The sequence below is a fragment of the Nicotiana tomentosiformis genome, chromosome 10 (genome assembly GCF_000390325.3).
Source record: "Nicotiana tomentosiformis chromosome 10, ASM39032v3, whole genome shotgun sequence".
Lineage (NCBI taxonomy): Eukaryota > Viridiplantae > Streptophyta > Magnoliopsida > Solanales > Solanaceae > Nicotiana > Nicotiana tomentosiformis.
The window spans coordinates 67,667,573-67,687,838 of record NC_090821.1 but is presented as its reverse complement, the minus strand read 5'-3'; the positions used below and the strand labels follow the sequence as shown (position 1 = coordinate 67,687,838).

The 20,266-nt window shown below is 32.9% G+C and overlaps 2 protein-coding genes across 7 annotated transcripts; one reads left to right on the top strand and one right to left on the bottom strand.

Moving 5' to 3' along the window:
- Positions 1 to 2,775: 2,775 nt before the first annotated feature.
- LOC104091486 (uncharacterized) lies at positions 2,776 to 8,113 on the bottom strand. Its single transcript, XM_009596836.4, has 5 exons — positions 7,670 to 8,113; positions 4,243 to 4,300; positions 4,079 to 4,162; positions 3,587 to 3,728; positions 2,776 to 3,358 (listed from the first exon to the last, which is right to left on the bottom strand). The coding sequence occupies exons 1-5, from the start codon at positions 8,064 to 8,066 to the stop codon at positions 3,080 to 3,082; spliced, it is 960 nt and encodes a 319-aa protein (XP_009595131.3). The 5' UTR covers positions 8,067 to 8,113; the 3' UTR covers positions 2,776 to 3,079.
- Positions 8,114 to 10,099: 1,986 nt separating this feature from the next.
- LOC104091488 (putative pentatricopeptide repeat-containing protein At1g13630) lies at positions 10,100 to 15,758 on the top strand. Of its 6 annotated transcripts, none has more exons than XM_009596844.4 (5): positions 10,100 to 10,591; positions 11,661 to 13,822; positions 13,947 to 14,018; positions 14,135 to 14,225; positions 15,576 to 15,758. In XM_009596844.4, exons 1-2 carry the CDS (start codon positions 10,150 to 10,152, stop codon positions 13,643 to 13,645), a joined length of 2,427 nt encoding a protein of 808 aa, XP_009595139.1. In that variant the 5' UTR covers positions 10,100 to 10,149; the 3' UTR covers positions 13,646 to 13,822; positions 13,947 to 14,018; positions 14,135 to 14,225; positions 15,576 to 15,758. The 6 variants fall into 6 exon arrangements, with proteins under 6 accessions (XP_009595139.1, XP_018624739.1, XP_070043362.1 ...); XM_018769223.3 differs by having other exon boundaries at positions 13,947 to 14,022; XM_070187261.1 differs by having other exon boundaries at positions 11,661 to 13,826; positions 13,956 to 14,022.
- Positions 15,759 to 20,266: the final 4,508 nt, after the last annotated feature.

The window sequence follows — 20,266 nt, the reverse complement described above, 5'->3', positions numbered from 1 at the left end:
GGACTAACTGTATGGGTCAAAATCTGCCTAAGGGCATTTAACACGAAGTGATGTTGCCATAGGTAATTTGGCCAAGGTCGACTAGTAACTAATGTGATTCATGGCCAAGCAACCAGTTATGGTCGAGGTCAAGTATCAGAGAGCAGTTAATGACCAATTTAGTAATAGAACCTTTAAGAGAATATTCTGTTAGATATTCTTTATACTTGTACTTTTAGGGTTAATTGAGGGTGTGGCCTTGTAAATAGAAAGAGAGAGATCAGATGAAAGGGATCTCTTAGACAAGAACTTACTTCAAAAATAAACTCTTTACATCTTTGAAAGTAGATCCAAGAAAGGCTCCAAAATTCTTGTATCTATCTATCATTCATCATAGTGAGAAGTAGAACCGTTTTTATCCTATTCGATTTTGGGTGAATCATTCCCTTTATTTACCTTAGTGCCATTCAAGGTAATTAAATGCTAGATATTCCTCTGCTAATATTGGTATTCAAACATTGAATTCACATCTGAAGTTATTATTATTAGCTACGGTTAACCCCAAAATAAATACATTCAATTAGTTTAGCCAAAGACAATTATTTTTTGGTCAAATAATTTGGCCCCGTCTGTGGAGATTGTCCTAGCTAAAATTTAATTTCTTCCAAATCTGTAAAAAATAAATAAATTCAAAACCCCTGTTTTCTTGTACGTATAGATCTAACATGACAGATAACGGAGAAGAAAGGATGAAGGTTGTGGCCGATCTCACCACCCACCTCTTAAATATCATCAACGAAGTTTCTGAAACGGAGGGCGAAGATGTAATGCCCAATGCCTCTCCTAGGCAAAGTGGCTCGCCCCTCCCCGTGGTAGCATCGCAACATCCCGCGGCAAAAAGGTTTTCACATCCACAACATCCCGCCCCTCCTTCCTTTTCTTCTGCTTTTCCTTTCCTTATTCTCATTTCTTTTTTCAAGATTTGTGAGGACAAGAGGTTCTTATCAAATTTTCTTCGATTTAATGCATTGTTCTTAGTTAATCATTGAGCTACTAGAAAAAGTAATAAATTCTGGGTGGCAATGTTGAAACTGCTATTTCACTACAGCACTGACTATTACCTACTAAATGCTAAAGAAAGTAAATACTAATTACTTCTCGACCAGCTAGAATTTATACACGTTAATCTAACATAGTATATTTTTGGCTGTGAAAAGAAATAACTAGCAGGACTGCAGGGTAGCAAAAAATTAGGTTGGATAGACCTTTTTAAACTAATGTTTTAATTTTGACTTCGTTAGGAAATATTTTGGGAAAATAGTCCTTCCTCAAAATTTTAAGTATTCTCCTAACGACTGCCAGAATTTTAAAGTACCAAAGAATTTTGACGATTATTAAATTTTTTAGTCATAATGCTGAAAAATTCTAGTGATCTGTCATAATTTGTCTTTAAAATTCTGCCTAACGTGATTTAAAATTTTGCTCAGCATACTTTAAAATTTTGCTCTGTATGCTTTAAAATTCCGACGTTATGCTTTTTCTCAATACTTCTGTTATCAGGGTTAAAAATAATAATAATATGTATGACAACGTGCTTCAAAATTTTGGCAACATACTTTAAAATTCTGACGTGTTTTAAAATTCAGGCATCATGCTTCAAATTCTTGCAGAGTGATTTGAAATTTTAGCTTTAAAATTGTGGTAGTGTATTTTAAAATTTTGGGTTGTGCTATTTTTCTAAAACTTTTCTTAACAGTGTCAAATTTCAAACGGATCATTTAGTGCAAAATTACCCAAATATGCAGAGGGAGTTAAAGTCCATTAAACTGCTATTATTCAGCCCATTCGTAGCCTAAGCCCAGTTTGATTGCGGTAAGTGAATTCGAGCCCATCTTTGTAATGGACTAAGGAATTTCAACCAATTATCATAAACTTATCTTTTCCAATGTTAAGTTAATAATGTAGTCAATTTAGCATAGCAGCTTGTTTGGATGGTTGTTATATATCGTTTCTTAATGTAATGTATTGTATTGTTTCGTTTTGATGTCTACAATATTTGGATAGATTGTATTGTTTGTCGTCGTTTGATGATGTCATGCACCAATAATATGTAACGACGGATTTAACGATACGATATAATAAAATTTAAGTAACAATCAAAACAAACATTATATTTAAAGTAATAATACGATACAATACAATATGTAACAATCATCCAAACAAGCTGTAAGTGTTATCAGTGACGTACGCAAGAATTTTTGTAAGCTGTGTTACCATTAGACGTAATAAATAAATAAATAAATAAATATAATATCATATTTTAAAAAACAACCAATAAAAAAAAATACAACTTACAAAGGAAACAGTCCAATTTAAAAATTGTATTGTGCTGGTCTCTTTAGTTATGACTTAGGATCCACCAAATTAGTACTTTGATACTAAACGGTTTAAACCCCTTTGGGCACGTATTGTTTTTACTTTTTAGATGAGGCATAAAAGTATTAATTAAAACATAAAATAAGCCTGCAGAGGTTCGAACTCGCTGCCACAGATAAAATTCTTCAGTTTCTAATCGGTTAAGTTCATTACAAGTGTTGTCACTTTATTTGTTTTTACTGGTTTCTTGTTTCTTCATTTGAATTTTATACAAATAATTATTAAAAAATTTCGACGAAGCGGTGTCATTTGACACCGCTTAGGCCAATGTAAATCCGTCCCTGAATGTTATAGGCCCCAAATAACATCTACATAAGAAAACATATATAGTACATACATCATAAATTTCAGCACAAGTAATTATCAAAAATAAACATTTATAAGTATAATCAAGAATAAACAGGGAAATAAATATAACACTCAATTCATAATTGATACATACAAGCAAAACAAGTGAAAAAAAAGGCTTAAATAAAGAAAGAAAAAGAGAAAAATGATTTATAAAATTAACAATAAACATACATAAAATTAAGTCATCATCTGTTGCATGGATTCTCCAAAATTATGTCGGTACCCGTGGCGGATCTTCCAACATGCACTACTTTTAGAGGATCTGACATGAGTCTGGCGACATTTTTCGAGAGTTCGAGCAACATATAGGTCTTCATACATGCCTCCAAGGTCTTTCTGCAAGATTTACACAATCCTTGTGCCTAAAACAATCAACTAAATGATCAATTGTCATTCCTGAAGCTTGCATAAATGAATACACAATCACTGGCCCAACAAATCGAAATCCTCTCTTAAGCAAATCTTTGCTAATTGTCTCTGCTTTTGGAGTTCTTAATGGAACATTTCTTGGATATCTGAATCTGTTAATTATTGGTTTGTAATTCACATAGTTCCACATGTAGCTGCTAAATGATCCAAATTCTCTCACAATCTGCATGTTTTAATTGATTGATAAGAAAATGTAAGTAAATTACCATATCGATCTTGATGTATGTTAAAGTGAAAATTTGATGGAAATGTAAATTGTTGCTCGGACTCTTCAGAAATATCGTCAGGTGTGTGTCGAATCCTTCAAAAATAGTGTATTTTTGGAGGATCTGATACGAATGTGAGAGCAATTTTGAAAAGTGTTTGCAACAAATAAAGGACTTGGACTTGCCTTGACTATGCATTTGGCATTGTCAACTATGCATCTAACTCTACTTTCTGCTAAATTGAGTTCTGTATTTGAGAATAATTCTTCAATTTCTCGCTCTCCCATTTTGGCCACATGGTTTGCATTAAATCCAGCAAAAGCTTCTCTGTATTTCCACATTAAGAAAAAGTGTTTAACTTCACAGTATAGATTTTTGATAACTAGATAACTATGCGTAATAAGTGAAACTAGTAACATGAAAAATAAAACAAACAACTTACTATAGCAAAGTAAATTACATTGATAATGAAATAATTATTTCTACTTATAGTGTATATAAATAAAATAAAAAATACATTCTTGAAATGTTCTTTAATGTAAACAGGAAAATAATAAGAGGGGTTGCTCAGATGGTCAGCATCTCGCCTACAACCCAGGATCGTACGTAAATAAAAAAAATACATTCTTGAAATGTTCTTTAAAATTAAGGTTCAAGAAAATAGAGGATTTATGTACCTTATTTGTTCCCTTCTCTTCAAAATTTCAGTCCAATTGAAATCCATAAGCATTCCACATAACGCAAGAAGCTCGAATAATTGACTGTTCAATTTATTTATTTATATGTTAATAAACTTTATTATATTAAACTTAGAGCTTAAAAAACACAACTTATTACTTACTGATCGTCATAAACAGGAACTCCCCAACAATCATCATGGAACTGGACGTAAACCTTATCTGCTTGTAGCAAATTCAAATAAATTAGTCTTTGATAAAGGACCAATCAAGAATTTTAAGTCAGGATACGGGGTGTGTTTGGTACGAAGGAAAATATAAATATTTTTATGGAAAATAAGCGTTTTTATTACTTATTTTCTCTTGTTTGGTTGGTGAGTGAAAAACTTTTTCCGAAAAATATTTTTTAGAAAAATAATTTTTTATACTATTCTCCGCTCCCCTTCGGAAACAGTCTCTCTGCCCTTCCAGTGTAGAGGTAAGGGTGCGTACATCCTACCCTCCCCAAACCCCACTTGCGGAAATATACTGAGTGATTGTTGTTGTTGTTCTCCTCAACCCCCTTCCCCCAAGTCCCCGGCCCATGTTTCTTGTGCTCTCCCTCCCCCCCCCTCAAAAAAAAAATACCCAACGTTTTCAGGACTCTATTTTCTTTAAGAATTTACTTATTCTTCTAAAAATTCAGAACCCAAAGAATCTAATGTGCTTCTTACTTTTTTTTACGCAAAAACTACGTTGGAATTTGTGCTCCATAACTTAAAAAAATACTCTTTTTTTGGTTGAAAAGAAAGTACTTTTCTACAATATGAAAATAAAGTACTCATTTTGTTGAAATGAAAAAAATACTTTTTCTACATCATGAAAAGAAAATACTCATTTTGTTGAAACGAAAACAAATATTTTTTCTACATCAAAAAAAAAAAATACTCTTTTGTTGAAATGAAAGAAAATACTCATTACTACATCATTTTGTTGAAATGAAAGAAAATACTTTTTATTGCATAATTTTGTTGAAATGAAAAATAAATAAATTCTACATCATGAAAAGAAAGTACTCATTTTATTGAAATGAAAAAATATAATTTTTTTACATCATAAAAAGAAAGTACTCGTTTTGTTAAAATGAAAGAAAATACTTTTTCTACATCATGAAAAGAAAATACTCATTTGTCGAAATGAAAAAAAAGTACTCTATCTATAACATGAAAAGAAAGTATTATTAATAATATTTCTATTTAAAGTGGAGATCGGGAGGCAAGGTGGGAGTGGGGTTGGAGTGGGTAGTTGGGGGTGGGGGTGGGTTGGAAGGAGGTTGGTGAGGATGGGAAATAGGGCGAGGAAGATTGAAAAAGAGTTTTGGAAAATATTTTCTTTTCTCTTGATTTTCCAAAATATTTAAGCCAACCAAACATGAGAAAATTGAAAAATATTTTTCTCCGTACCAAACGCACTCATGGAGTATCACGATATTCACTATTTTATTATATGCAAGTCGCGAATAAATATATATTTCATTATTAGAAAAACGCATTTTTCTGACAGACGTCTTTGTCTAAATTCTTTCGCCTAGTACATTTTTTGTGGAAGTCCGTTGCAGAAATGCGTGTTTCTAGTACAACAACAATAACAATAACAATATATTCGGTAAAATTTATTAGTGGGGTTGAGAGAGGGTATTGTTTATACAGACCTTACCCCTACCCAGTGAAGATAGAAAGATTATTTCTGATAACCCTCGGCTTAAGTAAAACATAATCCAACAATCATGAAAAAAATACAGCAGTGAAAATACCATGAAAAAGAAGATAACAAAAGCAAACAACAATAAGTAGCAATAGGCATGTTTCTAGTAGTTATTTTAAAACTTTTTAACTTTATTTATTTAGTCAAGTTACCTTCATTTTTAACAATGCGAAACTAAACTTAGAAAACGATATTGCAAATTTTTGTGGACCATATTATAACCACCACTGGAAAATATCCCACTGATTAAAATTTAAATTATAAAGCATTAAAATTGGCATTGTTTTGGCCCAGAGTTGCTAGGATTTTAGTAATACAAAAGTGTCAATGACAATGCATTGATAAGATAATTAAAATTATTCTACTACCAAATACCTGCTACTAAAGTAAGATACTCACAATCATTGCAATCCTTCTTTTAGCAAGTTTTAATTCTTATCTTATCATTTTCTTTGTCTTATCTACGTATGAGCAGCGAATATATTCCTATAATTAGGCCCTACTTAATTTCTTCGACCTTCTCAATTCACAAGTCAACTTCTCTTAGAAGAATAAATCATTAAGACATAGTAATTAATTTAATTTATACACTACAAAATTTTGAAGAGCATAAAGTAATTTGGTTTATACATTGTAAAAAAATGTTTATGGTATCCGATGACCAAAAGATATTTATATATCAGTGACGAAGTCAGGAATTTCACTAAGTGTGTTCAAGATTTAATATACGTATAATATAAAAAGTAATTTTTGATTTATGTGTACAATATAATTTTTTTTTTTTCACAATATAAGTTTTCAATGATAGATGTTCAATTGACCGTCCTTTATTGTATGTGACTTCCTATATGTAACCTCTCTAAAAGTTGGATTTGTAATCTTGAAAGTCACACAGATTACTTGCTAAAGTTGACTTGATAGTGTACATTTTTTATAATGTTGGAGAATATTAGTTAAACTCTTAAAATATTAGTTTGATCTTAAGTTACTTTTACTGAGAAAAATGCCTTACAAAGTTACTCATAAGCCGAATTGAAAAGACCTTCCTAGCAGCAACCTAAATTAAGATCAATAACCCAAACAACTAATCCATTCCTTTCAATTATATATGATACTCTTTTTATTTTGAAACATTCCAAAATATATGTTTGACACTGTTTTATTTCTGTACAACTTTTACCATTTTCAAGAATTTAAATTTATTTAACTGTTCGTACTTTAACTTCGATACAACCATTTGATATCTTTTCAACCACTACTTTTTTATTATCTTCCATCATCACACTAATAACTTGTTTGAATGGTTGTTATGTATTGTTTCGTAATATATCGTATATTATTGAATTGTACAGTATTTTTTTGATATATATAATGTTTGAATAGATTGTATTGTTTGTCCTTGTCAATGTGAAGAATAAACTTGAAATATTATAAAGAAAAAGTAAAATATAAGATGAAATTATTATATAAAAAGGTAGGGTAAAAGATAAATTATGATTATTTAATAATAAGGAAATACAAGATGAGAGAAAAACAAAATAAGGAACTGACGCGACCACACCAAATCGATCGTTTTATAAAATGACATTTTTCTTCGTTAACGATACGATACAATAAAATTTAAGTAACAATCAAAACCAATATTGTATTTAAATCAACAACGTACGGTACAATACAACAGGTAACAACCATCCAAACAAGTTGTAATATGTTACTTCATCTATTTCATTTTATGTGACACTATTTCGTTTGTAGTTTGTTCTAATATGTTTCAGGACAAACAAACATATTCTAACAGTAGCAATATTTCAAGAAAGGTAATAAAAAATAACAGTTGAATTAACTTACCACTACTACTAGTTATCCAATTGCACCTCCTCATTAGCTCTTCTTCAGTAGAAGTTGGACTAGGATTACTAGTCGGACTAACTGCTCGAACCACATTTTTCATGGCCGGAATCTCTCTTTTTTCCGACGACGACGACGCGATTAATCGGAGTGCCAATGAGATTTTCTGATCCAATGGAGTGATTGAAGAATAATCTGTAAGAGAAGAATCATTTGAAGTTTGTGATAAAGATAAAGAAAGTGAAGAAAGTGAAAGAGAAGAGCCTGTTTTATGTAACCCTATAGGGTAAATTTTCTTCCAATGTTTAGATAATAAGAAGTTAGTAGTATTGCTTCTTGTCTTCTCTTTTTCCCTATGCTTTTCTAATGCATGTCTTCTCACATTTTGCTTAGACATTTTTGAAGAAGAAGAAATTACAAGGTTGTGGTTTTGTTTCAGTTTGGTATAATGTTTAAGATGATTGAAATATATAAACATTGGACTTTGAATTGATGTGATATGAAAAAGAATATTAAAGAAGAAGTTGGTAGAATGTGAATCTCATAATGGAGCACCTTTTTAAACTTATAATTGAAGCAAAAATTGATGAAAATAGTTTATGGATTGTAAAATATTACTTGTTGAAAAAAAAATGAAAGTTTGAGTTTTAAGGTGGTGGAGAAGTATTGTCTTTCCAGGAGATCAAGATTTTTACTGAAAATGTTAAAGTTTTGAGATAGTTTTGTATGACATTATTATGTTAAGTACTATAGTACGTAATAGAGATTTTTCTGTTTTCTGCTCGGTGTTAGGTATTTTTATTAGAGTTTGATTAATTCGTATTTGCCTTGCATAAGGTCCATAAGGATTTCTTCTATATATTCTCAAGGCTCGAACCCGAGACCTTTGATTAATGACCGAGGGATTATTGACTTACCATAAATCCAACTTTCCTGTCACTTACCATGAAAAATAAAACCATTTTGACTAGTGGATCTATAATAATATTTAATTTTCAACATCCTAAAAATGATTAATTATAGATTATATATTCATGTTAGTAAAAATAGAATTACATTCTCAACCAGTACTCCCAGTTAATTTGCCCCAACTTACAATTTACCGTCTTTTCCAGTTTTTTTTTTCTTCTTTTTTTGCTGCTAAGCTAGGTAGATATAGTTCTGTCAAATTAAAATTTTTACTTACTCCAAGTAGCTTGTTCTTCTAGAAATAAATCCATGTTTTATTCATTCATCTTACCTTATTTAATCATGATTTTTTTCCATTCACATTTTCATTAACTGAGAATCCATCATCCTATGTTTTTTTTTGGTGCTTCTAAAGGTATTTGATATGGAAAAATGTAACATTAAACAACCAAAAATACTTTAAAGAAAATTATGAGCGCTAAAGAGTGAGTATAAAGCTTGAAAACATGAAATATGTTATTTTAATATAACCAAGCTTTTAGTTCAAATGTTTACTTCAATTAAGGTGTAATGGGTCACCTTTATATGCTAGACTTAATACTCACTCTTTAGCCCTTAAGGTCTAGAGGATAAACCAATATTGATTGCATAGATGATGATATCTCATCCTTCCTTTCTCTTTTTTCTTCAAATTTTGTTATAAGTCTAAGTTTAATGTATTGACGATTTAAAAGATATTTATATAATTATATTATTTAAAATACAATTACAAGTAACTCTATTTAATAGATTCATCGAAAATTTAGAATAATAATACTAATTAACTCTATAATAAATTAAATTATACTGATAGTATAATAATTCTGTGTTATAAATTTCTTGAGCCGGTGGTCTATCGGAAACAACCTCTCTACTTTTATAAGGTAGGGGTAAAGTACGCGTACATACTATCCTCCTCAGACCCCACTTATGAGATTATACGGGATTTTTTGTTTTTGTTTTTGTTGTTGTCCGTGTTATAAATTAAATTTTTATTGATATCTCATCTATTTTTGTCTCATTTATATACACTAGCTAGTAGCTACTACGTACGTATATGTGCTATCTTTTTAAAAATGATGTTCCTCTTGTAAGAAATTCTCTTACAACTGAGATTAGTAAAAGCAAAGCGTTGTCGACTTTGCAACTAAATGAGAGCTTTGCTAAATGTCAAAGTTAATTACTATGTTACAAATTACTCCATTCATACCAAAATGAATGCACTACTATTTCTATTTTGAGAGTCATTTTTAACTATAATAAAGTTAACATTTATAATATTATTATTTTGTTTCTGAATATGTACTTAATTTTATTGCACAAAAGTTAAGAAATAAGTGCTCGAATTCACATAAAAAAACTCTAATTGCCATCTTTTCAAACTGCTTACATTTAAGAAAAAAATAAAATAAGAAAAACAAATTCCAAAAATACGGCATCGTTTTCATTGTCTCTTTCACAGCCAATAATCTACTTTTGTTTATATCTCTAAAACCCTAAACCCTGTAAATCTCCCATTTCCATTTCCCCTAATGCTTCGATTAATCCTCAAATGTCCCTTTAAACCTCAATTACCCTACTCCTTCCTGCTCCTTAAGTCCTCTTTCTCCGCCGCCAGCCTCGCCGTCGACCACCCTGAACCACCAACCACCACCACCACCACCAAAACTGCATTTTCAAAAATTCTCACTTTTTTTCAAACTTATTGCACTAAAGGCTCTGCAAAGATTTTAAAAGGCGACCCATGTATTAAAAATTTAATCTTTGAGCTGAATGAATTAGAAATAGAAGGCATTGTTGAGGAACTGAGTGTTGAGAATCCCGAATCTGCCCTTGAGTTCTTTTTCTTGTTGAGAAATGATTATGGGTTTAAGCATTCGAGAGTTTCACACATTATTGTTGCTCATGTTTTGGCTAAAAAACAGAGGTTTAGAGCTTTGAAGTTTCATTTGCAAAATTTGGTTCAAGAAGAAGGTAAATTTGGTTCATTGTTATGTCATTAAAGATTCTTGTTTTAAGTGTAATGCAAGAAGTCACTCGCTCTGTCCCAATTTAGGTGATGTTGTTTGAGTGATCAGTTTTAAGAAAGAAAGTGAAACTAGTGTAAAATAAGTCATAAATAATTTTGTGGCTATTATCATCTCATTAAAGCCTTGGTGGACAGAGTTACCCGTTTCTTGTGCTGGTGTGAGGTAACAAGTATCTCGTGTAATTAGTCGCCCAAGCTGGCCCGGATATCACTCCGGTGTTATAAAAAAAGTCATCTCATTCAGGCTAAAATTTGAATTTTAAAGCTAAAATGTTTATAAATATTTAAGTAGTTACTCCCTCCGTCCCATTTTCTGTGATCGTCCCATTTTCTGTGATGTTGTGTGACTGATCACATAGCTTAAAAAAGAAAGAAAGACTTCTGAAACTTGTGATTTAAAACAATACAAAATATTTGTATGACTATTAATAATCTCATTAAGGGTAAATTAGAAATTTTGAAGTTAAATTATTAACCACCCAATTGTGTGGCCTAGTGGTCAATGAAGTGGTGAGAACCATGAGGTCTCAAGTTCAAATCCAAGCGGAGTCAAAAACACTAGGTGATTTCTTCCTATCTATCCAAGCCTTGGTGGATAGAGTTGTTGGTGGGTGGCAGATATCACGTGGAATTAGTCGAGGTGTGCGCAAGTTGGCCCGGACACAACGGTTATAAAAAAAATTATTAAGCATAGCAACGTGTCAGCCTTTGTAAGTAGTTAGTCCCTCCGTCCCATTTTGTGCGATGATGGTTGACCGAGTACAAAGTTTAAGACTAAAACAAAGACTTTTACAACTTGGGGTTTAGAAACAAGCTTAGATATATGTGTGGCAAATCATCTCATTAAGGGTAGAATGAGAATTTTAAAGTTAAATTATTTCTAAATATAGAAAAGTGTCGGCCCTTTTGGGACAGACTAAAATGGATAGTGTGTCGCATAAATTGAGATAGAGGGAGTACTTCTTACTTTGCTCATTTTTGCTGCTTATATAGATTTGTTTTGATTTCCATCAGGCTCGGGTTCAGCTTCTTTGCTAAGTGAGCTGCTTTTGAGTCGCTTTCAGAAATGGGATTCTAATCATGTTGTCTGGGATATGCTGGCTTCTGCTTATTCCCGATGTCAGATGGTTCTCGATGCTCTCTTTGTTTTTGCGAAGATGAAAGATTTCAATATCCGGGCTTCGATAATTTTATATAATAGTTTGTTGTATAAGTTGAGGGACACTGATATCATCCGGGATGTCTACGATGACATCAAAGCCAGTGGGATAAACCCGAGTGAGTATACTAATTCCATTCTTATAGATGGCCTATGCAAACAGTTCTCGATGCAAGAAGCTGTTGAGTTTCTTCGAGGGACTGAATGTAGAGAATTTGGGCCTTGTGTTGTGTCTTTCAATACTCTTATGTCAAGTTCCTGTAAAATGGGTTACATAGATGTTGCAAAGTCATTCTTTTGTATGATGTTTAAGTATGGATTACATCTCAATGTATATAGTTACAATATTCTCATTCATGGGTTAAGCATGGCGGGTGCAATGGAAGAAGCCTTGGAGTTCAAAGGTGATATGGAGAAACACGGTTTAGAGCCTAATGTGGTGACTTATAACGTCCTTGCCAAAGGATTTTGTTTGCTTGGTATGACAAGTGGTGTCCGGACATTAATTAATGAAATGCTTCATAAAGGCTTAAATCCTGATATTGTCACTTTTAAAATGTTGATCTGTGGATATTGCAAGGCAGTTAATGTTAATGAGGGTATTAAGTTGAGAAAGGAGAACAGCGGTCATAAACCAGATATTGTCATGTACTCGATTCTCGTACAAGGCCTTTGTAAGAAAGGATTGGTAGAGTTGGCTTTTCAATTGTACAAAGATATGTGCTATAAGAGAATTCTTCCAAATATTGTTGCTCATAGATCTATTCTCAAAAGCTTATGTGAGAAAGGGTACATGTGTGAGGCGAGAGCTTTTTTTGATGCTCTAATAAACTGTGACTTAATGGATGATGTGTTTTTGGGTAATATTATGATTGACGGATATGCAAAACGTGGTGACATTGGTGAAGCTCTTCAGGTATACGAACTAATAAAAGAGAAAGGAATAATGCCAAGCATAGTCACATTCAACTCCTTATTATATGGGTTCTGCAAAGCCAGAAAGCTAGATGATGCAAGAAAGTTGTTTGACACTATTGTTGCACATGGGTTGATACCAACAGAGGTCACGTACACAACTCTTATGGATGCGTATAGTGAGGAAGGAAATATTCAAACCATCTTAGAGTTGCAAGCGGAAATGAAAGCAAGGGGCATGGAACCAACTCATGTTACTCGCACAGTGATAATGAAATGCCACGGCAAAACAAGTCAGATGCATGAGTCCGTTCGGATACTAAAGAATATGTTAACGACGGGTCCTTGGCCTGATGAAGTTTCGTACAACACCATTATCCAAAGTTTCTGCAAAGCTCGAGATATGAAAGGTGCTATCCGATTACATGATGAGATGATAGACAACAATCTTCTGCCAAGTCGTGTCACATACAACATTCTCCTTAATGGTTTATGTGTACAAGGAGACCTAAAGTATGCTGAGAAACTATTTTCTTCTCTCGAAGATCGTGATGTTGGCCTGATGAAATATGATTACACCATTCTTATAAAAGCACATTGTGCAAAAGGTGATGTGAATAAGGCGGTGGGTCTGTTCAAAAAGATGATCGAGAAGGGCTTTGAAATCTCTATTAGAGATTATAGTGCTGTAATTAATAGGTTGTGCAAAAGAAACTTACTATATGGTCCTTATAAAAAAAGAAACTTACTGGATGATGTGAAGAATTTTCTGCATATGATGTTGTCGCATGGCATATCTCTTGATTTACAAATGTATTCTGTTATGCTTAACAGTTTCCGTCGTATTGGCGATCACAATTCTGTGTTCCAGCTGTTCTCTTTGAAAATTAAGTGTGGGTTAGATACTGGTTCTAATTATGGTTAAGAGTACGCGACACCAATTCATGATGATTACTATGCTCTGCTGCAACATATGAGCTTCTTGTTTCATGAGGTGTTACTAGAAAAGTTCAACAAGCTATTCCTTGATTTTATAAGGAATGTTAAGTTATTCAAATATTCAATCCCATACCTGGCTTAAAGAGAAATTGTGGTAGAAAAGGTTTGTAAGTTGCACTAACTATGCAGTTATGTGAACTTATAGATCAGGTCATATGAAAAGTTAATGACAAGTAATGCACCTGAGAACAGTACGGATTCTTTATTCTCTGCTGATTTCGTGTTAGGAAGTGAAGATTTTTGACAAAGGGGTCGAGTCATGTTTATGCATGTAGCATCACTTACAAAACAGAAAACTGGTATGTAAGTTTTAATTAACTTGCAAACTAAGGTACTTAGAAGGACTTTTTTTATGCGCAACCTACTGGTTAGGACCTTTGGGGAAATTGTCACTCCTTAACTAGTATATCTGCAGATGTGGTATGGATATTATGTCCTCTGATCAGCATCATCTTTGTATGGAGAAAAGACAGAGATTTAGGCATCTGTAAGAAAAGTTAAAACAGGTAAAGTTTCTTCTCTGTTTCTCTTCTTCTATCCTTTTTTGGTTCTGATATTGAATCCTTTTTAGCGGACTTGTCGAAAAAATGGTGTTCCCTGTTTATTGGAATCTAAATCTATCTTCTTTTGTTACCTTTAACCTTACAGTATTATGAATTCTTCGCTTAATTCTAGGCTGACTTACTAGTACTGCTTATCTTTGTTTAACGTCCCTTTTCAAGTTTTAAGTGCTCTCCATTTTCTTTAACTCACCCTAAATGCATTTTTCTTCTTTTGACAGTAAACGTTCCATTTGCCAGCCCAGCACATAAGTGCTCCTTAGTAGATTTCCTGTTTATTTTTCTATATTTATTTGCCTGAAGTTTCTTATCATATTTCTCAAGTGTCCTTTGAGTTACCTGTTAACCCACTTTGTTCTTATAGTTATTGCATAGTCACTCATTTCTTTTACATAATTATATCGTTGTTGGGCATTATTTGCCTGGTGAAATGATGCTGTAAAGCGAAGTTCAATTAAAGCATAACAAATCCTATTAATCAGTTAAAACTATTACAACTCATTCTGCATATGAGGCCTTACTGAAGGCGAGGCTCAGCTATGAAAATCCTTATGATTTTGGGTTTTAACTGAAAATTGTATTTTCTTTTGAGTGTGTTAGATTCAAAATTGTTTCATTTGATTTTTAAACTCGGTAATAATGGTTTCCTTTTATGCAAATTGCTTTGCTTAATAAATTTGTTGTCTTATACCTACTCGGACTGGTTGCTCTGTCATAATCACAGCGGACTCAAAGAATCAAACTTGTTAAATTTCACAATCTTCACGGTGTAAGGATTGCATCTTATATTTCATGGGAGTTTACCATTCAATCTTATAGAATTCTAAAGAAACTTTAGCATTAGAGTTCTTGAAGTATTAGATTCATTGTGATAAAGCTTCTAAGTTATTGTTTGTTAAGTAGGAGAAAATAGAAACTTAAGTACTTTTGGAATTTTGCATCCGTTACTAAAATGGAGAATTCAGAGATATTGCAATAGCAATTTGTCAAGTATTATCATTTGGTTTGGAAGAGACATGCATTTATCGTTATTATCTTAACTTCTAATTTTTCCTATCTAAAGGGTAATGATTTGTTGAACACCTACGCTGTTATAGATATGTCTAACTTCTCCCTCCCCTGGCCCAATGATAAATGAAATAAGGAATACAGATCACTGCTCCAGGATTTCTTTATTCACCATTATTTTGGTTTTATAAAAGATTTTTTTTTGTAATCTCCTTTTCACTTCTGTCTCGGGCAAAAGGAAGTGAAATTGTAAGTCTATTTTATTCTCTCTTCAATGATGACTTGCAGATATAATAGATTTTGGGGCCAGCAGTCATTGGGAATCTAGTCTTCAGCAGCCAATAGAGGCATACCAGTTGTATGACTGCAGCAGCTGTTATGGATCTAGTTCTTGGAGCTGCTCAGACTAGCAGCTCATTCGATCTGTCCAAGTTGTCAAGGAGCCAACTAATGGCATCATCTGAGTTGAAGGTCAGCACTAGCTAAAATTGCTCTCATGTTTACGATTTATATCGTGTCTCATGTATTTCTTGCTCGATCTTAAGGCTGTCCCATATTATCTTCTTTTTAGCAAACTTGCATTTTTCTTGGTGATATAAGGCTATAAGCTATACAAAGAACAGATATATAAACAAGCCCCCCTCGCGGCAGCCTGGTATAATAATGCGCTAGCCAAAGGGTCATACGCTGGTAGCATATTTCCAATATGCTTAACAGTTGCTTTGTTGCTGAAAAACTTTCTGAGTACTATATCTCATTAGTTGAGTCTGTCCCATACCATAGATTGGCTAAACATGTACAGGTTGGTCTTTTCAAATGCCCACAAGACTTCTTACCATCTACCTGGAGCATTGACCTCAAAAGATCTTTGCCAGCTCCTCTCTCTGATTTTTTATAGCCCTTATCGTAAAAATATCTGATTTTAAAACGGTGGTCTCTTGTTTTTTGCAGAAAAAGAACAAGGATTTAGCGAAGGCTGCTACAGGTTGCTGCTTAACACAATCTTTATGAAATAAATTCTTGTGGATCATTGTTTTATCATTTTATTTTAATCATATAGGCGTATGTCCATACATATAAATCATGTTATTTCTTTAAAAAGATGGCTTCTCCCAAGAGCTATCTATCGCATCACACAAAATCAGAATTACGAGCCAAAAGATGTGGGGAAGCTACTCCAAAAGTGATTATCCTTTTTCTTATTGCAACAGGTAATTTGTAATTTCCACTTCTTTTACTTCGTCCTTTTCTCTTTTTCTTCTATATAAACATAGAAAAACATCAGAGAAAGAATCTGCCTATGTGCTTATACTCGGTGCTTCATGTGGCTAAGAAGCAACCTTGGTTTAAAAGTTCTTATTAATTTATTCATAGAAACATGAACATAGAGGGGCATAAATAAGATCATTACTAGGGAGTTGAAAAACTCTGTAATTGATAAAACTGTCGGGGATAAGAGAAATTGCTTAAGTTGATAATAATTGTCTCTTTCTCACAACTCACAGTGTCACCCTTCTGAAGACTGTAAATCTCTCCCTCACCCCTTTTTGTAACGGCCTCTGTTCCGTTTGCTCTCACGCTTATTTCTCTGTTTGTTTCTTCTGAATTTGAGTGAATATATGTGTTATACCGTACGTGTTTTGGTGTTGTATTTCTGATTGTCATTAGAAAAAAAAATTCTGGAATAGACATGCTCGCTGGAATAGGAACATGTTTCTGTATTATTTTCTGATGTTCACGCCCATTCAATCTTTCTGTTTTTGATTCTATGGTGAATGATATGAAAATTGTTGTTGTAGGAAGTAGAGAAAAGAGAATAGAGACAGATAGTGAAACATTTGAGGAATTGCCCGTTGATTACAAGAATTGGTCATCCACAGTAATCTCTTTTAAAGAAAATGAAGATATCACTGTATATGTGGCCAGCTTGTTTTCCCCTGATAAGTGGGATTACTTCCTGTGACTTTAAAGTATACTTTGTTGGTAATGAGCAGGCATGACCATGCTGAGCTAATTTACCCTCTGGAAGTCAAAGTGTATGATATTCATGATGGATGAAAGGCTTCAGAAAGTTGCAAGTGATGTGCCATATCAATCAAGAATCACTTTGAGACGCTGGATATCAAGAATGTGTTTTGCTGCTTGAATGTTCTAGCCTTTCGCCATGCTAAGATTGTTGACTAGTCCAAGAAATCAGATATTTATGGTAAGATTTTTGACATTATTTACAGCTTGCACCTACATTACAAGGACTGTCCTACTTTGACGGCTCATGGATAATATATTAAAAGCCCCTTGGTTGAATATAATTGTGTAATTGTAGGGAATTACATGTACAGATTTGAGGTGTCTCGTTACTCTGACAGACTACGAGCTATGCTAATCATCAGTGGCGGATTCAGGATTTTATGCAATCGGGTTCAATCGAAAACAACTATAACTAATATAAGCTTATTTAATTTAACAAATTTTTGCTTATTTTATTTAGTTCTAACAAATTTAAATTTAGCTTATTTAAAATTTTGTTATACTTTAATCAAAAAATAATATTTGACCAATCAAAAAATTATTAACTCTAAGAAATTTGAGATTATAAAATATTTTCTAGTTTTATAAGTAACAAATTATTAGTTATAAAAGAAGGCAATAAGAAAAGAGTTACAAAATAAACTAAATCAATACCAAAATTATAAATAAATAAGAGAGCTTATACAATAGTGTAATTAATATTTAATTAAAAAGCAATGAAAAAGTTTCAACTTAAATTAAATTAAATTAACAAATAATATATAATTTCAACAAATATACTTGCAAGGCTTAGCAAATTTTATGAAGGAGAGCTAAAATTACCTTTTGAAGTAAAGTAAACTTCAGTATAAGTTTTATTTGAGTTTAAATAAAGAAAACAAACTTTAAAGTAAAATAGAGAAAACGAGAAAATATAAGCCATTGGAGTAATAAATCAACAAGCCAAGGTATGGTTAATTTAATTTGATGCAAAACAGTTTTACTAGGCCTAGCATTTGCACATTCTTGTTGCTATCTATACTAAAAAGAAGTATAAAAATGCACTGACGGGGAATTGAACACATGACCTCACCAAAACCATGAACCTGCCTGACTACTTTTTCAGGAGGAAAGTCATGTTAGTTGAAATACAATATTTTATATAAAGCTACCCTTAGTTTACATTGATACACAATAGTATTTTTCGACGAACTCCCTTAGAAATATGTGGGTCCGCCCCTGCTAATCATCTGTGAATTGGAGCATGAAATAGAAGCGCGCGATAATGTTTGTGTATGATCTTGATATGCGCCACCTTTCAGTATGTAGATATCTCCAACATTGTTATCCCAGAAGTGCTTCATGATATGTACAGTATTGATTATCTAGGCAAGAGGAATTCATGTCCAAGGTTTTCATTGGTTATCTAGTGCACTCGTCAGTCTTGTTCTGAAGCTCATCATGTGTGTACATGCACGTTTGCCCTCAGACGAAGTTCCAACTGCAGTTGGCGAGAGCTCAACAGAGTCATTCAATGCCAGCGGCATTGGCTGTAAAGTTTTTTCTTTATGGAGTTTACCATAAAGAAAATTCAGAAATCAGCAGATTTGTACATTCCTTTCCTGAACAACACACTTTTGACCTCTAGATCATTCTGGTAACGAGGGGAGGGTATTTGTTCTCTGTAGAACTAGTTCATTGTTAGAATTCTTCCTCAGTTATCACTGGCCCTGGTGCTTATGTAATGCTTCTAAATGTATGGAATATTACCTGCATTTTGTCTTGGTAGTTCAGGTCATTGTCATTGTCATTGTTTCTTTCCTCAGTACATGCGTATTTGTTATTTCTTGGCCACAGGTGAAGTCAAAGATAATTGAACTGTCCAATTGGAAGCAACAGTAATCTAGATTCTGATTGGGTAAGCCTTTTCTTACTTGCATGTACTCTAGAACAGTGATTCATGTTAATGAACTGAATTCTTTAGGAGTCTTATCTTTTTCGTCCATTCTTATATTCTAAAAGAACGTTATTCCTAATTAAAATCTTAACTTCTAGCTTATTCAATTTTTTTTTATGCTCCAACCATAAGCTTCTTTCTGCTGTCTGCATTCCGCTTTCTCCTCGAAAAGTAAAAAGATGCATATTCTTTTAATATTGTAGGGCAAGAAACGGATCGAAGTTCCTGTTTCATGTTTCTAGTATATTAACTCCCAATGGAAACTCTTAATATGGTAATGCAGAATTACATAAAATATCATTATAATATGTCGTGGTGCTGCTGACAATTGGAATGTGTATTTGAAGTATGTACTCTGCTCGTCCGTTTGTAGATTGATGCAGATATGCCGCAGATTTTTTAATCACGCAGCTGATATTGATTGTTGCTGAGTTAATGACTTAATTCCATTTATAACCTCAATAAAATTGAATGAGATTGTATGTGGGACCAAAAGTGGTTTGGCATATAAAGTTTGCCTTTTAGTTGTGGTTATAAATAAAGATGTACTAAATCTTTATATGGTTTCAAAAGCAGTTGTATCCTAGTCCTTAATATATGGCCTTTCAATTGGTGTTAGGAAAAAACAAGATATTTAGTGTTGTTGACCAGATTTCAGTTGCTTGAGACTGTTAATAGCTTGTTTGGATGGTTGTTAAATAACGTTTCATAATATATCGTATTGTATTGTTTTGGTGAATACAATGTTTGGATAGATTGTATTATTTTCCGTTGTTTCATGATATCTGTTACGCGGCGCCTTCCTGAAGTTCCTTGGAAGGGCGACGTAAGGCTAAGCAACCGATGTCAGTACGGTTGCTGTCCGCCAACTGAGGTCCCCTCCGTACGCTAGACTAGATTGTCAGTGCCGTACGAGAAAACCAATGTCGTGAGCAATTGAAAGAGAGCAGAAAAGAGAATTGAGAATGAAAGAAAGCTTGATTGCATTGAATGAAAGCTATTACAGAAAACAAGA